Here is a 17,113-nt window from a genome sequence, read left to right on the forward strand (position 1 = left end):
TCTGTTCAGGGAAGAGTATGGTCAGGGGCAGGACTCTTATGTAATTCCACCTTAAATACTCCTCAGTGACGGTCAGAAGCAGTATTATCATGTATATTCACTTTTAATACTCCACAGCGATAGTCAGTGTGGTAGAATTACTACATAAATCCTCCTTAAATGCTCAACACTGACTGGCAGGGACAGTATTATTATGTAATTGCACATTAAATATTCTCTGGTGATAATCAGTTATTACATAATTCCACTTCATCCATTCTGAAGTTCAGGTCAGTAGCAGTTTTATTATGCAGTTCTAATTTAGTGCAGATACTGGGGTGTGAATCTATAACACCTCTAACACTCCTACACCTGCTTTTCCCCTAGGGGAAAGACTCTAGAGTTCAGGTGTGTAGGAATCTTTGTCTTCTCTCAGACGGACTATCCAGTCCTAAAGCAACTCTATGTGATATCTGTACCTTAAAATTACAGATTGATTCAAAATCATTGTGATGCTCAACTGAGCTGTAATATGGAGAATAGGGTCTCTGTGGTTGCTACTCTGAACTTAACATGGCGGAAACTGCACTATGTAACTAAAATAAAATCAAATAAACTGTAAACACATCTCACTAGTTCACTGTCCGGAGAGGATTTAAATAAGAGATCATTTTTACACAGTGAGGAAAAAGAGAGTGATGGGGCTTTAACAGCAATTTTAAAATTTTGGAGTGAAAGTTTCCAGCCTCTGTTCAGGATAGAGAGAGAGAGAGGGAGCTAGGTAGAGAGTCTGTAGAAGTCATTAGTGAAATATATCACTGGCCTCTCGGTAGCTGAGACTTGCTGGAAACTTGGGAGAATGTTTCCACTGTGAGCTCATCATTTTCTCTCTGAATACCTTTGGAAAATATCGGAGTGCACTCAGAACGCCGGAAAATCCACAAAACCCACATAGGCAGCGCATCCAGTTAAAAACAGAGTGAGAGAGAGTGAAGGACATGGCTGACGGCCCTCATTCACCATATTATTCATCACAGTTGTGAACGGGCAGATCTGAGCATTAAATGAGCACAGGCAAATTCCCAATCTTCACCTCTGCTGGGAGGAGGTGTCCACATCTCCTCAGTGATGTCCCTCCTGAATCTGGATGCGGTTAATGACACTGTGGGACAAGCAAGCTTCCGGAAACGCCCTGTGGCCCACCCAAACTCACAGCCAGACCCTCACCATCATCCTCTACTTGTGAAACAGCAAACAAGCCCTCCAGCTGCCCACTTTTGACAGGTTTGATTTAACCGGCATAAAAATTTCTTTTGAACAGTGAGGCAGTGTACAACTGGACCCGGGGGTCCTCAGTGCAGTGTCATGGGGAGAGTCCACAGCGCCATCGCTGGCCACCTCTTAGCTCTCATCAACTGCAGGGGCGTCCAGACCCAGGGTTTATTTGCAGTGCTTTAGTGTGTGGGGGTTCTCGATTAAAGTTTCCCTCTCATAGCCGAGCTCCTTTCCACAGGATGGTCTCCGCTCTGGTTTTGAAATAGTTGGGGTTTGACAGGTTGGTGGTGGGTCTGGGCCGTTTCTCTCAGTGAATGCTAATGGCTGATGTCTCCTGGTTCAGAGACTGCCTCATACACTGTTCAAGCCCCGCCCACTGGGAGGGGCCTACTATAGAAAAACAAACATGGAGGATGTGTGCCGTGGTCATTTGAGTTTCGTTGTGAAATGAGGAAAATAGAATATAGGAGACAACTCAACATCCAAAATTATTTTCCATGTGTGGTTCTGAGGCATCCTGCAGCGTTTCTATTCAGTGAGAGCAGGTGGAGCAAAAGGCAAATATAAAACCGGAGTCGGTGTCTGAAAGAATAGATTCAAGTAGGGATCAATTCTTGGCAAATGAGTCAAACCTCAGAGACCTCAGTTTTCTAACACCTTCCTGCAGTGAACATCATTTCCACATGTTTATCACACATTACTGTGATCTGAACCTGCTGTAAACAGTGGATTATGACTCTGTCCCAGCTCTTTTTATCTACTGCTCTTTGTCCAGGGGAAAAAGAAGCTTTGTGACCCATGAAGTCTCCTTCCAGTAGACAGGCTTATACAGTGTATGAGGCGGGCAGTCATAGAACCAGAAGACATTAATAGCATTCAATGAGAGGACCAGTCCTACTACACACTCCACCCTAAACACTGTGGGTGGAGCAACAGGCTCTAATTCATTTCAAGACACACAGCTGGACCAAAGGACCAGAGCTGCATTAGTGTAGGAAAGAAACATTCTCTCATCATAAAACTCAGAATATCTGAAACCAATGAGACACCTACCTTGTCCTCGGGCTCCTGTGCCTGTGGGGTGTCCTGGTGTGGGGTGTCGCAGTCTGGACTGTAGTGTTCACAGTAATCATAGGCTGATCTGGGGTCAGCAACCAGCAGCAGCTGCTGAATATCTCCCTGAAAAACACAACACACACAAACACATTACACACACACACAATAAAGGACAATCACAGTAGGAACCACATTAACAGCTCTGCACTTCCACCTTAAAATCTCTGTAGTGCCTCCTTAATTTCTCAGTAGTTCCTCATTAATGACTTCGTGGCTTCTCCTGGATGACACTGAGGTCAGATGGAGAGACAGTGGAGACTGTAACATGTCTCTCTTGCTGCTTCCCAAGAATGCCCCCCTTTTGTCCCTCTTGAGTTTGGAGATCTCAGTGGAGTCTCACCCTGGGCTCAGTTCTGAGATAACACTCCTGTTTATCTACAGCTGAACTAAAGACATAACCTCATGGTTTTAAGCTTTTCACAAGTGTTTCACATCTCCTTTCTGTCTCGTGTATATTCTGTTGAGATTAACTGTTAGCTTTAGGTGTTCTGAGACATAAGTGAGCAGCATCTGAGCAGTTAAACATGAAGCTCAGTTCCAGAACAGAATCACAGCATCTCAGTCAGGAAACTGCTCAGTCAGCATCTACATTCCAGAAACAGCCTGAGCTAGTGCCAATCCAAACACAATTCTGCAGCGTTCCAGACAATCCGTCACTGGGATCCTAACCCAGGACCTTCACACGGCTCCATACACAGCTCAGAAATGCAGCTCCAGTGCAAGACGAGACTAATGTGTTCATCACTGTCACTCTCAAATTAAACCATTCACACCAGCATGACACTCACAGACTCTTACAACAATGCGCTCACTCACTGCCTAACACATGCTCACTTACTCATTAATTCACTCTCATACATACTAACATGTGCTCAATCTCATACATACTCATTCACTCACTCACTCACAATCATGCTAACACTCACTCACTCGTTCACTCTCATACATTCTCACTCACTAACATGCACTCACTCACTAACACACTCTCACTTACTCATTAGCATGCACTCACTCACTAACATGCGCTCACTCACTCACTCACCACCTAACACACACTTACACAGTAACATGCTCTCAATATCCTACATACTCACTGAGTAACACACTTTCACTCTCACATACATACTCACTCACTTACTCATTACTCCCTAACATACCCTTACCCACTCACTCATTAACACACACTCACTCACTCACTCATTCACTTACACATGGTCACTTACTCACTGACATACGCTTACTCGTATACATATTCACTCATACACTCAGGCTTACTCAGTAACTTACTCACTTTGTTTTTAAATTAAACTAATGTTAGTAATCATGATCTTGTGTTCCATTTCTCAGTGGAACACAATTGGCCCTTAATTATTCTCATCTAAAATATGACTGGCCCTTCAGTTTTTGTTTGGACAGTGGAGTGGGTAAAATCCCTGTACAGATAAAACCAGAGAAACTTTTTTTTTTTTTCACGTGTACAGGTCAAAGATAGACAGTCGAGTTCATCAGCATGAGAGTCCCTCTTCAGAGAAACTAAAGTGCAAAGGAGCTGCCGGAGACAAAGGAACAGCGAGAGACACTTTTCCTGCTGAATATCTGTGTCTGTTTCTCATGAAGATTCAGAGAGAGGAAATAAGATCCCACTCCTGCCCCCATCCGACTCCCACCCCCACTCTCCCCCCCCAGTGTTAGATCCCAGTTCCACACGGCTCTGCGCAGGATCTGATTCCAGGGATGGTTCTGTTATCCAGGATCCATCTGTGTCTGCTGGGAATCTTAACTACGGCACAGTCTGCAGAACACACCTTAGCTGACCTTCGCTCTGCTTTGACACACAGCATCACACACTGGTCAATGGGGTAGGGACGCAAAGACGGGGACACAGAGACACAAAGGAAGGCCCTACACTGCCTGCTGTAAAGGGAAAATAACCCTTGTACTTCCCAAAATTATAAAATGTAATTCCTAGAGTAAACAGAACCCAAGTCATTAGAGTCTGAGAAAATACAGAAATGTCTTCACAACACACAGCATTCTGAATCACACACAGAATACAGCCATTACACTGACACCTAGTGGCCTGGATGTGTCAGGTCTTCTGTACTAAACCTGTTAGAAACATTGCTCTGTGGAGCTTAATCTGGTTCCTAAACATTACAGGCCACATACACACTTAATAATTATGGTTCTACAAGGGTTCTTTATTAAAGGAAATTATTCCTTATAGGATCCTGAACACTTGAAGATCCTTTTGCATAATTTAATGTCTCATTGCTCTTAAATCATGAAAAAGATTCTTTAAGTGTTCAGGGTTCTATATAGAACAATTTCCTTTTATAAATAACCCTTGTAGAACCATCATTATTAAGTGTGTACAGGTCACAACATGAATAAATTCTGACTCTGCCAAAATATCATCTTACAGAGAGACATCCTCCTGAACCCTGCATGTGTCTCTAACATCTCTCACTGTGAGACCACTGTGGGTTTTACTGGATTATTCACCTCATTCTGGATTGTTTTTGGTGTTAAAAAAAAGTGGTTTAATCTGTAGAGAAAGTGTCTGAATCCACAGGAAGAATTCTTGAATCATGGCAGTGGAGTCAGGCAATCTCTCACCAGATAAAATCACCAGAAACAGTTGAATAATCTCACAGTATTTTCACTGTAATCGCAGAGTGAAGAGTATTAAACAAACCAACTGGGTTTAAGATGATGTCAGTTGGTAAGAGGTCAGTTGCAATGGTGTGGAGACACGTTTAGCTGCGATGTGGTTGGACGGGAGAAGGTTTTCGGGTCCTGGGAATGTTAATAGCAGAGCACAGATTACATTAAATTACAGGGGCTCCATCTGTAGGAACTTAAAAACTCTGGAATACATTTTATGGTCAGAAAATGATGCCTCTCAGGGGGTGGGGAACCTATTGTATAGCTTTAGGGGTTATTTGACATCCCACTGTACAGCAAACATCTCACAAGCGTGCATAAACACACACGCAGATTATAGATGGATGTAAACAAATCTTACAGCAGGAGCTCATTAAAATATATGGCAAACACTCAGAGCGTATCACTCAGGTGCAGGGGGTAAATAAACCCTCCCATAAATAAGCAGGGAATGGAGTAAACAAAGCTTTAAAAGCCATCCTATATAAACGCATGACTCTAAACACACACTCACACACTCTTCCCTCTAGTTCTTTTTCTCTCTGGACAGTTTCCTCTTTCCTAAGTGCCTTGGCAGGACGTCTTCACTGGTGTAACACACCGGCACAGCTCAGCTCTCGGCCTCAGTGCAAAACTGGAGCCATAAATTCAGCTCTTTCTGGGAATCATACAGTATTCAGCAACAGCAGCAGAACGGGGCACAGAGTTTATTACAAACACACACATCCACCAAATCAGCCATAAAACCATGACTGAACCTCACAATGCACACATTCAACAACAGCCAGTGCTTCCTTTATTTTTATTATTGTACATAGTCCCCCAAAAATCTCACATCTCATTAATATTCATCTACAGGGAGTCAATATGACAACAAAGCTGCTGTCATCACAATAAATAACATCATTAAACCAATATGACACAGCTACAACAACAATAATAAATGTAATAATATTCTAAGTACATTTCTATACAATGATCAGTTTGTTAATTAATGTTCATATGCATTTGTCATTGCACATTGTATAACAAAACAACCCATGTTTGGCAGTGAACACACACACACACACACACACACACACACACACACATATACACACACATATACACACACATATACACACACATACACATACATACACACACACATATACACACACATATACACACACATACACATACATACACACACACACAAAGATTCTTCAGCCATGGATGTTGAGAAAGTAGAGTGCGGTTCCTTCACTCCCCTACCTCTGTTGCCTGCTGGTCCAAAGAGCTGAACCAACGACCTTCCGGTCCTAAGCCACTTCTCTAAATGTAAAGGCAATGTCTATGACTGTGGGGATTGTTCTAAGCTCCACGGTGTGGAATAATGTGCTTGAAGAGGAAAACATCATAAAACTTTGTGTACATAGCTGAACTACGTAGCGTGTCCAAACATTAGTATTAGGCGTTTTTTTTTTTTTTCAGCTGAGCTCTGTGTATTTATTATGTTTCAAGTACAAAAACTCGCTGTGATGTGTAAATGTTTTGCCCTAAATTCTGTTTTATGCTGCTGGTGGAAGGATCTGAAATAGCAAAAATAAGTCAATATTACCCAAAATGCTTTTTCAGCATTTGGAGTGTCTCAGATGTAGAAAGAGAGAAAGCCTAGCATACCGGACTGAGACGCTTTGTTTTTTTAGCCATTTACTGATACCGGGGTTTCATAAACACATTTGATCAGTTTCAATTCGACTGGAGAGCAGCAAATAGGATGGAAACATTTTCTCAATTTAATAAAACGTGTTTTTTTTTTTATTAAAATCACCAACATCGCCTTTAAGGCCACGGCTGACCTCACTTTTATTTCTGTCACAATTTTCAAAAATTAAATTTAAAAGTTGCAAGAGCTGTTTTTCATGAAAGACCTCATCGTAAACCTTAATAATTTTTAAGGTGGTAATTCTAACCCAGTAATAACTCACAGCAGGCTGAATATCTGTCAATGATTTGGGGAGAAAAAGGTGGCCTTAAAAGAGAAATCTGTAATATTGGCACCAAGCGTTTAAAATCAGAACTATAATACAGTTTCAAAACAGTGGAGAGAGCCCTCCTCTTCCCCCTCCTCCCCAGACTGAAGCTTGAGCTGGTTGCCAGTTTGAGGAAAACTGAACGAACAAGCAAGAGACGAGTTTGATAATGGACTATAATAGCTAAGAAGAATGTGCCATAATCAACATTTTTACAGAGAAAAGTATTCATAATTTCACAAAAACATCTACCGACACAAGAAAAAGACAAATGAACAACCAGCCACCAGTTCTCTGCATTTTCAAAATTTTATTTTCCAAATCCACATTAAATTTTATGACTAGACAAGGTTGACGTTACTTATGGATTTTCCATTCCATCATAAATGTCATTTTGGAGGCCTAAGTTTGCTTCTTATTCACAATTTTCATAGTCAAAATTTCGTTCCACCTTAGCTACATATGTCCATTTACGAGTCTTATAGGTGTTATTCACCAGCTTATTGAATTCTATGTTCCACCTTAAGAGCCGGAGCTAGCGTTATAGCTTTTGAAACTTTTGAAACAACTGTTATTCTAGTTTATCAGTTTAAATCACACAAATCAATTGTATGTAATGTCACTAAACTAAGGCAAAAATGGAAAGAGTCCCCACCGTTTTCCCTGCATTTATAAGAATTTACTGTCTAAACCACCTTGTGTGTTAGACTAGACAAGGCTGGTGTTATTTTCCCTTCAAGGTAGAACATCTCCCGCTGTGAGCTGCATGTGTGAACGACCACTCTGGGACATCTCCACACCCAATGCTCCAGAGTCTCCCTAGAAATTCTCAGGAGTTCATGTGTAAGGGGCATCTGACTCTGTAATATACTGCCAGCCGTCCTCAGCTGAGAGACAGAAAGGGGAACCAAAGAGAACAATGTGACAAGTGTAGACATCATACTTCTCTCTCTCTCTCTGGGGTCTGGGTCGGTGGGTTTATCTGTAAAACAGCTGTGGATATCGGGCCTAGCACCAACGCAGAGCTGATTAGATATTTCTCTCCACACTGAGCTCCAACCTCCACCTGCTATCACCATTAACACCAGCAGCACAGCAAGCCCCAAGGAAACATTATATCCCCTCTAACATTCCACATGCCGGGAATGATGTAGGAATATTTTAGGACTAGTCCGTTTATTTCTAGGGACTACTGCTTGTTGCTCGTTTGGCTGTTTCTGTACCCGTTTGGAAGCTGTTTTGATCGCTCGGGTTTTCCTGTTTACTCGTTTCCATTGTTATTTCTATATTTATATCTGTTTTTATAACCTACTAACCATCCATAGATCTATCTTTTAGATTGTCTCCGCAGGAATATTCATTACAGAGGCACTAAAACTGCCACCGGACCCTGGAGTAACGTTCTTGGTGTAAGTTACTAAAATTCACTAAAAGCGGTAAGTACCTGCAATTCCATGGCTACTACTGGCTGTTTTGCCTGCTCAGAGTGTGGCATGTTTAGTTTAACGCCCTTTTCCACCTCTAGCAATAAATATAGTGGTTGTATTTGTAGTAAGTGTCAGCTAGTTAGCTCTCTGGTGGATAAAGTGGACCAGCTAGAAGTGCGCATCCGGAGCTTATTATTGTTGAGGGATAAACAGCGAGATTCAGTGTTAGCAACTCCGGGTGCCTTAGGGAGAGTTAGCACCCCCACGACTCCGGCGTTAGAGCCCTCACAGCGGGGTGAATGGGTGACGTCTCGGCGTCATAGCCGGAAAGCTAAGGCTGATGCTAACGCTGAGGCCAAAGCTAGCCCACCGGGACACCACGCTCCTCCGATTCGCGTGTCAAACAGGTTTGCCCTGCTCAGCGAAGCACCCGCTGAGGAGCCTGTTAAGAGTGCTCTGGTTATAGGAGACTCTATTGTTCAGCACGTGAAATTAGCTACTCCTTTAGGGGCGCCGGCAGTAACAGTTAGCTGTTTATCGGGAGCCAGAGCGCCGGATATTAGTGGCAACCTTAGACTAATAGGTCTAGTAGACTAGTAGCTAATAGGAGATATTCGAGGGTAGTCATTCATGTAGGGGCCAATGATATTCGTCTGCGGCAGTCTGAGGTAACTAAGGGTAATATTAGAGAGGTGATTAAACTGGCCCAGACGATGTCCGATGCCGTAATCTGCTCTGGCCCCATACCAATGCGGCGTGGCGACGAAGCTTACAGCAGACTTTGGGCGTTAAACTGCTGGATGTCCAAGTGGTGTTCCGAAAATCAAGTGGGCTTTATAGACAATTGGTTACGTTTTGAGGGCAAGCCTGGTCTTATAGGTAGGGATGGTATCCACCCCACGCGGGAGGGTGCTGCCTTACTTTCTTGCAGTATAGCACATAGTCTTTTAGTTAGTCAGCAGAGTAGTGTAGATAGCTGCTGACAATCCAGAGCCGGGACCAGGCCGCAGACAGACAGGCTAAACCGACCGTCTGCGAACTGTCTTGAGACGTCACCCAGGTTCAACTGTATTGAGACTGTGTCTTTCCCCCGAACTAAATGTAAAAGTAGAAAAACAAAATCAGCCTGTTTCAGCAACCTAATCAATATTAAATCATACACAACACCTAGCAGCAACACCTCAGAACTAAAATTTGGGTTACTCAACATAAGATCACTAAACTCAAAAGCACTCATCGTAAATGATATTATAAGTGATCATAAATTCAATGTTTTCTGTCTCACGGAAACGTGGGTTAAACCAAATGAATATTTAGCACTAAATGAAGCCACCCCCCTAGGCTATAATTATGCACATAGCCCAAGAATATCAGGCAAAGGAGGTGGAGTATGTGTAATTTACCAAAATACCCTAGAAATTAGTCTTAAACAATGTGACACCTTGTCTTCTTTTGAGGTTCTCTCCACTATTATTACAAATCCGGTCACAAAAAAGGACGCATTTTTATTATGCAACATTTACAGACCACCAGGGCCTTACTTAGAATTTCTGAAAGAATTCAGCGATTTTGCTACAAACCTAGCGGTGTGCAATCATAAAGTTATAATTGTAGGAGATTTCAATATCCATTTTGAGAAGGAAAGTGACCCACTAAATCTTACCTCAATCTTAGACTCTATTGGTATTACTCAAAATGTAACAGGGCCTACACACTACTGCAGCCACACTTTAGACTTAGTTCTGACACTAGGTCTTAACATTGACAAAATTAATATCTTACCGCAATCCTCAGCAATCTCCGATCATTACTTAATTTCATATGAGCTACGTTTTATCCATAATATATGTAAGAACCCTCGCTATTCTACAAGGCGTATAATAAAACCATCTACCGCCCTACAATTTATAGAAAACCTACCAGAACTATCGACCCCAGTTCCAACTCCATCAGACCCAATGGACCTAGATGTACTAACTGATTACCTAGAAAATACCTGTCGATCTACTTTAGAAAAGGTAGCACCACTTAAACATAAAAGTATAAGACAGAAAAAGCTCGCACCATGGTATAACGATAAGACCCGTACTTTAAAACAAACATTACGAAAACTAGAGCGGAAATGGCGATCAACCAAGCTTGAAGTGTTCAATTCTGCCTGGAAGGACAGCCTTATAGAGTATAGAAATGCCCTCACTAAAGCTCGCTCAGCATATCTGGCCTCGCTGATCTCCCATAATAAAAATAATCCGAGAGCACTGTTTAGTGTGTTTTCTAGAATTACAAAAAATCAAGCAGGTTCTGAACAATTAATTCCAGCAACTCTCACCAGTAAAGATTTTATGGACTTTTTTAATAATAAAATTGAGAATATTAGACAACAAACTCTAGCCCAAGGATCAAATCCATCCTGGCTGCCACCTGATGTGAATGAAATAAAACATAATATAACTGTAAAAGAAAGACTTGAAACCTTTTGCCCACTCCCACAATTAGAACTAGAGAAAATTATCACCTCCGCAAACTGTACAACTTGCACACTTGATGCAATTCCCACAAAGTTGCTCAAAGAAGTACTACCAGCTATTATTGATCCTCTTTTAACTATAGTAAACTCATCGCTTAGTCTGGGCCATGTACCCAAAGCTTTTAAACTAGCAGTTATTAAACCTATGATCAAGAAACCAAATCTTGATGCTAGTACACTGTCTAATTACAGGCCTATTTCTAATTTGCCATTTCTGTCTAAGATCTTAGAAAAAGCTGTGGCCCAACAACTTAGTTCATATCTACATAAGAATCATATATATGAAAAATTCCAATCTGGATTCAGGCAACATCATAGTACAGAGACAGCTCTAGTCAAGATAACAAATGATCTTCTTCTTGCCTCTGATCAAGGCCACGTATCCCTGTTGGTGCTTCTTGACCTAAGCGCAGCCTTCGATACAATAGACCACAATATTCTCATAGAAAGGTTAGAAAACATGGTTGGAATCACAGGGACAGCCCTATTATGGTTCAAATCTTACTTAACGGAACGTTATCAATTCGTAAAAGTAAACAATCTAAATTCAAATTATTCTAAAGTAAGATTTGGAATTCCACAAGGCTCTATTTTAGGACCATTATTATTTACATTATACATGTTACCGCTAGGCACAGTTATAAGAAACCATGACATTAACTTTCACTGTTACGCAGACGACACACAATTGTATATTTCAGCCAAGCCCGATGACAAACACAGATTAAAGAAAATAGAGGACTGTGTAAAAGACGTGAAAGGCTGGATGTTGCGTAACTTCCTCCTTCTAAACAGCAACAAAACAGAGGTCCTGCTTTTGGGTCCAAAAGTGACAAGAAATAAATTATCAGACTTAATTTTAAATCTAGCTAACTTTCCAGTTAAACCTGGTTCAGCAGCAAAAAATCTTGGTGTCATAATTGACCCGGATTTATCATTTGATCAACACATAGGTAGTATCACTAGGACAGCTTTTTTACATCTTCGCAATATTGCTAAGATTAGAAATGCCTTATCCCTCCAGGACGCAGAAACATTAGTACATGCCTTTATTACTTCAAGGCTTGACTACTGTAACGCACTACTGTCAGGATGCACCAGCAGCAATTTAAGAAAACTTCAACTAGTTCAAAATGCTGCAGCTAGGGTCCTCACTAAAACTAGAAAATTTGAACATATCAGCCCAGTTTTATCATCACTTCATTGGCTGCCTGTTAAATTCCGCATTGACTACAAAATTTTGTTATTAACATATAAAGCTCTACATGGGCTTGCTCCTGAATATCTTCAAGATACAATTTCCTATTATGAGCCCCCACGTTCACTCAGATCACAGAATACTGGATTTTTAAATGTTCCCAGAATTTAGAAGGCCTCAGCTGGGGGAAGAGCCTTTTCTTATAAAGCCCCCCAACTCTGGAATGATCTTCCAGAAAATGTTCGGGACTCAGACACAGTCGCAATCTTCAAATGCAGGCTAAAAACTCATTTGTTTAGTTTATCATTTGGTAGCTAATGCTCCCCCATAGATAAAGGCAGATCCGGGGGGTCCATGGACACAGGGAATTATAGTATACTGAGACGCTGGTGCTGTCGTCCCGCCGCTTCTCGCGATCACTCAGGTTTGTTGACGGTGGAGCGGAGGGATGCCAGTGTTTCAGGATGCTCCCGTGTCTGTGTGTCCTCCTGGTTCTCTCCTTTTAGTTAATGCTGTCATAGTCAGATCTGCCGGAGTCATTAGCCACACTCTGGAAATTTTCATATTTTCTACTTTACAAACACAAAACAGTTCAAAACTAATTCCATCCCTTTACATCTTTCCGAGTAAACGACTGCCCACCTGTCTGTCTGGACACTGATGGATGACTGTCGAGATCCTCCTCCACGCTTCAGACCAGCTGCCCACGCTCCAGCAACCACCAAGTGCCTTGAAGCTGTCCCTACACTGAAGTTCTCATGGACTACTAACTATCATCACCAGTAGATTGACCAGAGGAGGATGGGTCACCCCTTGTGAGCCTTGGTTCCTCCCAAGGTTTCTTCCTCAGCTGGGGGAGTTTTTCCTTGCCACTGTCGCCCCTGGCTTGCTCACTTGAGGGTTTTACATTTGTCTTTACATTTCATGTCAAATCTTGTCTTACTGGAATTCTGTGAAGCTGCTTTGTGACAACATCAGTTGTGAAAAGCGCTATATAAATAAATTTGATTTGATTTGATTTGATTTGTTGCTGTAGGCATTGTTGAATCAAAAAACGTTTCTGAGGATGTCTCCTCCCCATTTGTAAAGCCCTAATGTCTATAAATGGGTATAAAAAAACAAAGGATCTTAGTCCGAAATGCTAGGCTTTCTTTCTCTCTGCTCACAGCAGAGAAAAGTCATCTGGGTTTTTTTTAGACAACTGAGACTCCAAGCGCTTAAAACAGAGATGAGGACATTGCACTATTCCTGCTCCATAGGTGGGTAATATTGACTTATTTTTTCTCTTTTGGATCACTTTTGGAGGTGAAAATGCCTCCAAATTCGGGAGACGGCTAACTGCATTACTGAAAATTCCCGAGTGTGAATTGTGACTCTGAAACATGCTCAGTATTTACACCGCAACATCAAGAGTGGACGCTGGAAGACAGCCAACAAGAGTTAGCCTGAATGTAATTTGACAACGTGTATGGAAGGATTTAATAGAACAGTGTCTAAACTGTGAATGAGGTGGACTCCTGAGAAAGAGGATGAACTTGTGGAGCATCTGTAAAACACAATGTAACTACCTTTTCCTCTGGAGGACGCTTTAAATCCCAGCAAAACTGTGTAGAATCAGGTGAGTAATTAATAACAGGCAGACAGGAATCTCAGAGTCAGAAACATTAGCCATAGTGGGAGGTTTTAGGAGGTTTCAGATCATTTCTTGCTTCATTTGTGGCCTGATGTTTGGTCATTAACAGAGGACACACACACACAGCGAGCAGGGCACAAGAAGAATCCACAGGGACATTAGGAAATGAGGACATAGAATTCACAGTAGAGGAGCAGGCCATTGTTCTGGGTTGGTTTTGGGTGGGTTCAGTGTCTCTGTTGTGAGTTGTTGTTGTGAATCGAGGGGACATGACTAAACAAAAACAGATGGGACGCACTGACGAGGCTTGCTTTGTTTTATCATCACCAAAAACGGCAGCATTTGCCAGCAGCTGGTTCCAGATGTTTTAGGAAAAACACACCGATGCTGTTTTGCTCTTCTCTTCATGTCTGATCCCACACGACATTTGAGAACATCCCTCAGGACACTAGAGATTATCAGAGACCAACAGCCAAAGGTGGACAGGTGGGTTTCTGAGTGGTCAGCATTCAGCCCTGTCCCATAGCTCTGGTTCTCCTGGTTATGCTTCAGATACATTAAAGAAGCTGGTTTTAAAGGTACTGGATGGAGCTCCAGCAATCCAGTAAACATAATTCCACTGCTCCACAGTCCAAAGTCAGAGGTTTTACACCCCTCTAGCCAACATTTGGTATCGAGCATGGTACCCCTGTGGTGAGGCTAATGTGGGGTGCTCCAAAGCGTCTCATTTCATCTATAGTGCAGAAAAAACTATAAACCAGATGCATTTATGTTAGGATGAAAGAATGTAAACAATTCTGACAGCACAGACATAGTCTCTTTGAGGAGAAGAACTGAATAGCACCCCATTGTGGTGCAGTTTCTCAACACAAGTGAGTGAGTGAGTGTATAACTGAGTGAGAGGGTGAGTGAGTAACCATCTGAGGAAGAGCTCTTTTCAAATTGCCAGACTTTAGCTCAGGGCTTTGTGTTGAGGTCAAGTTCAGGAGAGACTTGTGCTGGACATGTCCTGGAGGACCCTGGTGGACACTGGAGAACCCTGGAGAACCCTGAAGGACAGGACCCCCCAAGCCGTACTGTAGGGTGTGTTATTACTGAAGATTATTGTTGTATCAGATGTTAGATCTGATCAGCTGGAGGTGGAATCTCCCATTCTCGCTCCTCAGCTACTGATCTCCTGATTTATAACTTTCACACTTGCCTTCAAACCGCAGCAAAAGCCCCTGCTCTGCTGCCACTGCTGGAATTCCGCTGTGTCCCTACGTCTGCTCTGTGTCTAACACATGTCCTCCCAGGAGCACTAATTACTCTCCAAAACACCAATACGCCCGCCACAAATACACATTGCCAGGAATCAAGAGAATCAGACATTCCCAAAGCCTGGGATCCAGAGTAAAATCCCTAACAGCCGGTATTCCAGAAAAGGCATTCCCAAAGCCAGAAGTAAAAAGAAACAGACATTTCACAAAAGGTATACTGAAAACCAAACATTCCCAAAGCTAGGAACCCAGAGAACCAAATGTTTGAATGATCTGAAGGTGTTGGAACATAGCTGTGAGGATTGGACGGTGTTGATGATTATTTCTGGTTCACGCACACCACTCCAACTTATCCCAGAGGAGCTCCATCACTCCAGAAAACACAGTTCCACTCTTCCACATACCAGAGGAAATCCATCACTCCAGAGAACACATTTCTGCTGCTATATGCCACTCTGGCCCATGCTTGCTAGAGGGTGTGTTTGTAAGGTTTGGTACAGGTGTGTGTGTGTGTGTGTGTGTGTGTGTGTGTGTGTGTGTGTAAAGCTGGGACGTGTGTGTGTGTGTGTGTGTGTGTGTGTGTGTGTGTGTGTGTGTGTGTGTATGTGTGTGTTCTATACAGTTCTATAGTTCTAAGTTCTATACAAGGGTGTGTGTAAAATTCGGTACAGGGTGTGTGTAAAGTTCTGTACAGGGGTGTATATGAAAGGTTTGATACAGGTGTGTGTGTGTGAAGTTTGGTATAGGGGTGTGTGTGAAGCTCTGTACAGGGGTGTGTGTGTAAAGTTTGGTGCGGGGGTCTGTAAAGTTTGGTACAGGAGAGATGTGTGTAAAGTTTGGTATGGGTGGTGGGGTGTGGTTGTGCTGTGTAAAATTCTGTACAGGGGTACATGCATGAAGTTCACTATGGGGGTTGTGTATAGTTCTGTACAGGGATGTGTGTGTAAAGTTTGGAACGGGGTGTGGAGGATGTAAAGTTCTGTACAGGGTACATGTTTAAAGTTCTGTAAAGTGGGGTGTGTGTAAATCTCTGGACACCTATCCAAGCTGTGCCATCGGGTCTGGAGGAAGTGGGAGCAGATTTTCGAGTGGTTTCCGAGTTCTGAGTGTCTCTGACCTGGAGGCAAACATTTAACAGACTTTTCTTATTACACAGCATTCCTCCCCCTCACATCAAAGAGACACAGGCAGAGATTGTCTTACAGACTTCTACACACACACACACACACACACACACAGGGAAAAAAGAGAGAGTCTTGCCACTATGGATTCCTGGGTAAATTACACAGACTTCTATTCATTTCTTAGACATTATCCATGAACACTACCAGATTAACCTAAGCTTAACTCTTACCTTACACCTTAAGCTCAATTTATACTTCTGCATCAAAGCTGCACATCTCCAGAGATGTCACTATGCTAGGGTCAGGAGAGAAGTTCCTGTTCCTGTACGTCTTTGGTTCAGCATAAACAATGTACGTAAAGACTATTGTACAATCACAGTCGTGAACACACCTGTGAAATTGCATCAATTGTTCAGTAGTCTTTACAGACATTGTTTAAGACATTGTTAACTGGACAGCAGAGAATTCATAGTGAGAGATTTCCACAGATATTAATAAATAAGTATAAAGGAATAAAATATGGATAAAATAAGGAAAATAAGAATAGGGAAAGAAAGGGAAAATATGGATGTTTCTGGGGAAAAAATAACTCAATGAGCAGCCGGACCATGTGGGAAAAATGTGGTGGCATTGTATTTGTTTTGTTCCTGGTATCTCATGTAAACTATGCTCTGTCCGAAACAACAACCTACTCCCTAAATAGTGCACTTTAATGATTTAAAAAAGTAATTCTACTACACCATGCATAATGATGGATGAATAAATCAGCACTTAACCCTTCTTCTAAACCATGATAATAAACCTAAACCCAAATTTAACATCTTCTCATTAAATGTAGTAATTTAAAATCTTGAAACCTTATTATTTTCTCTATAAGAAAAGTATCCCCCACA

The 17,113-nt window shown here is 42.0% G+C and overlaps 1 protein-coding gene and 1 pseudogene across 1 annotated transcript in view; one reads left to right on the forward strand and one right to left on the reverse strand.

Annotated features, from left to right (window-relative positions):
• Positions 1–17,113, reverse strand: part of LOC136678673 (collagen alpha-1(XI) chain-like) — a 99,081-nt gene that overhangs the window by 66,835 nt on the left and 15,133 nt on the right. Inside the window, exon 5 of the mRNA XM_066656761.1 lies at positions 2,308–2,433. Within this exon, the coding sequence (XP_066512858.1) occupies positions 2,308–2,433 (126 nt within the window). The remainder of the gene's footprint in view (positions 1–2,307; positions 2,434–17,113) is intronic.
• LOC136677657 (uncharacterized) lies at positions 8,355–9,912 on the forward strand (annotated as a pseudogene).

Source organism: Hoplias malabaricus, chromosome Y, assembly GCF_029633855.1.
Source record: "Hoplias malabaricus isolate fHopMal1 chromosome Y, fHopMal1.hap1, whole genome shotgun sequence".
NCBI lineage: Eukaryota > Metazoa > Chordata > Actinopteri > Characiformes > Erythrinidae > Hoplias > Hoplias malabaricus.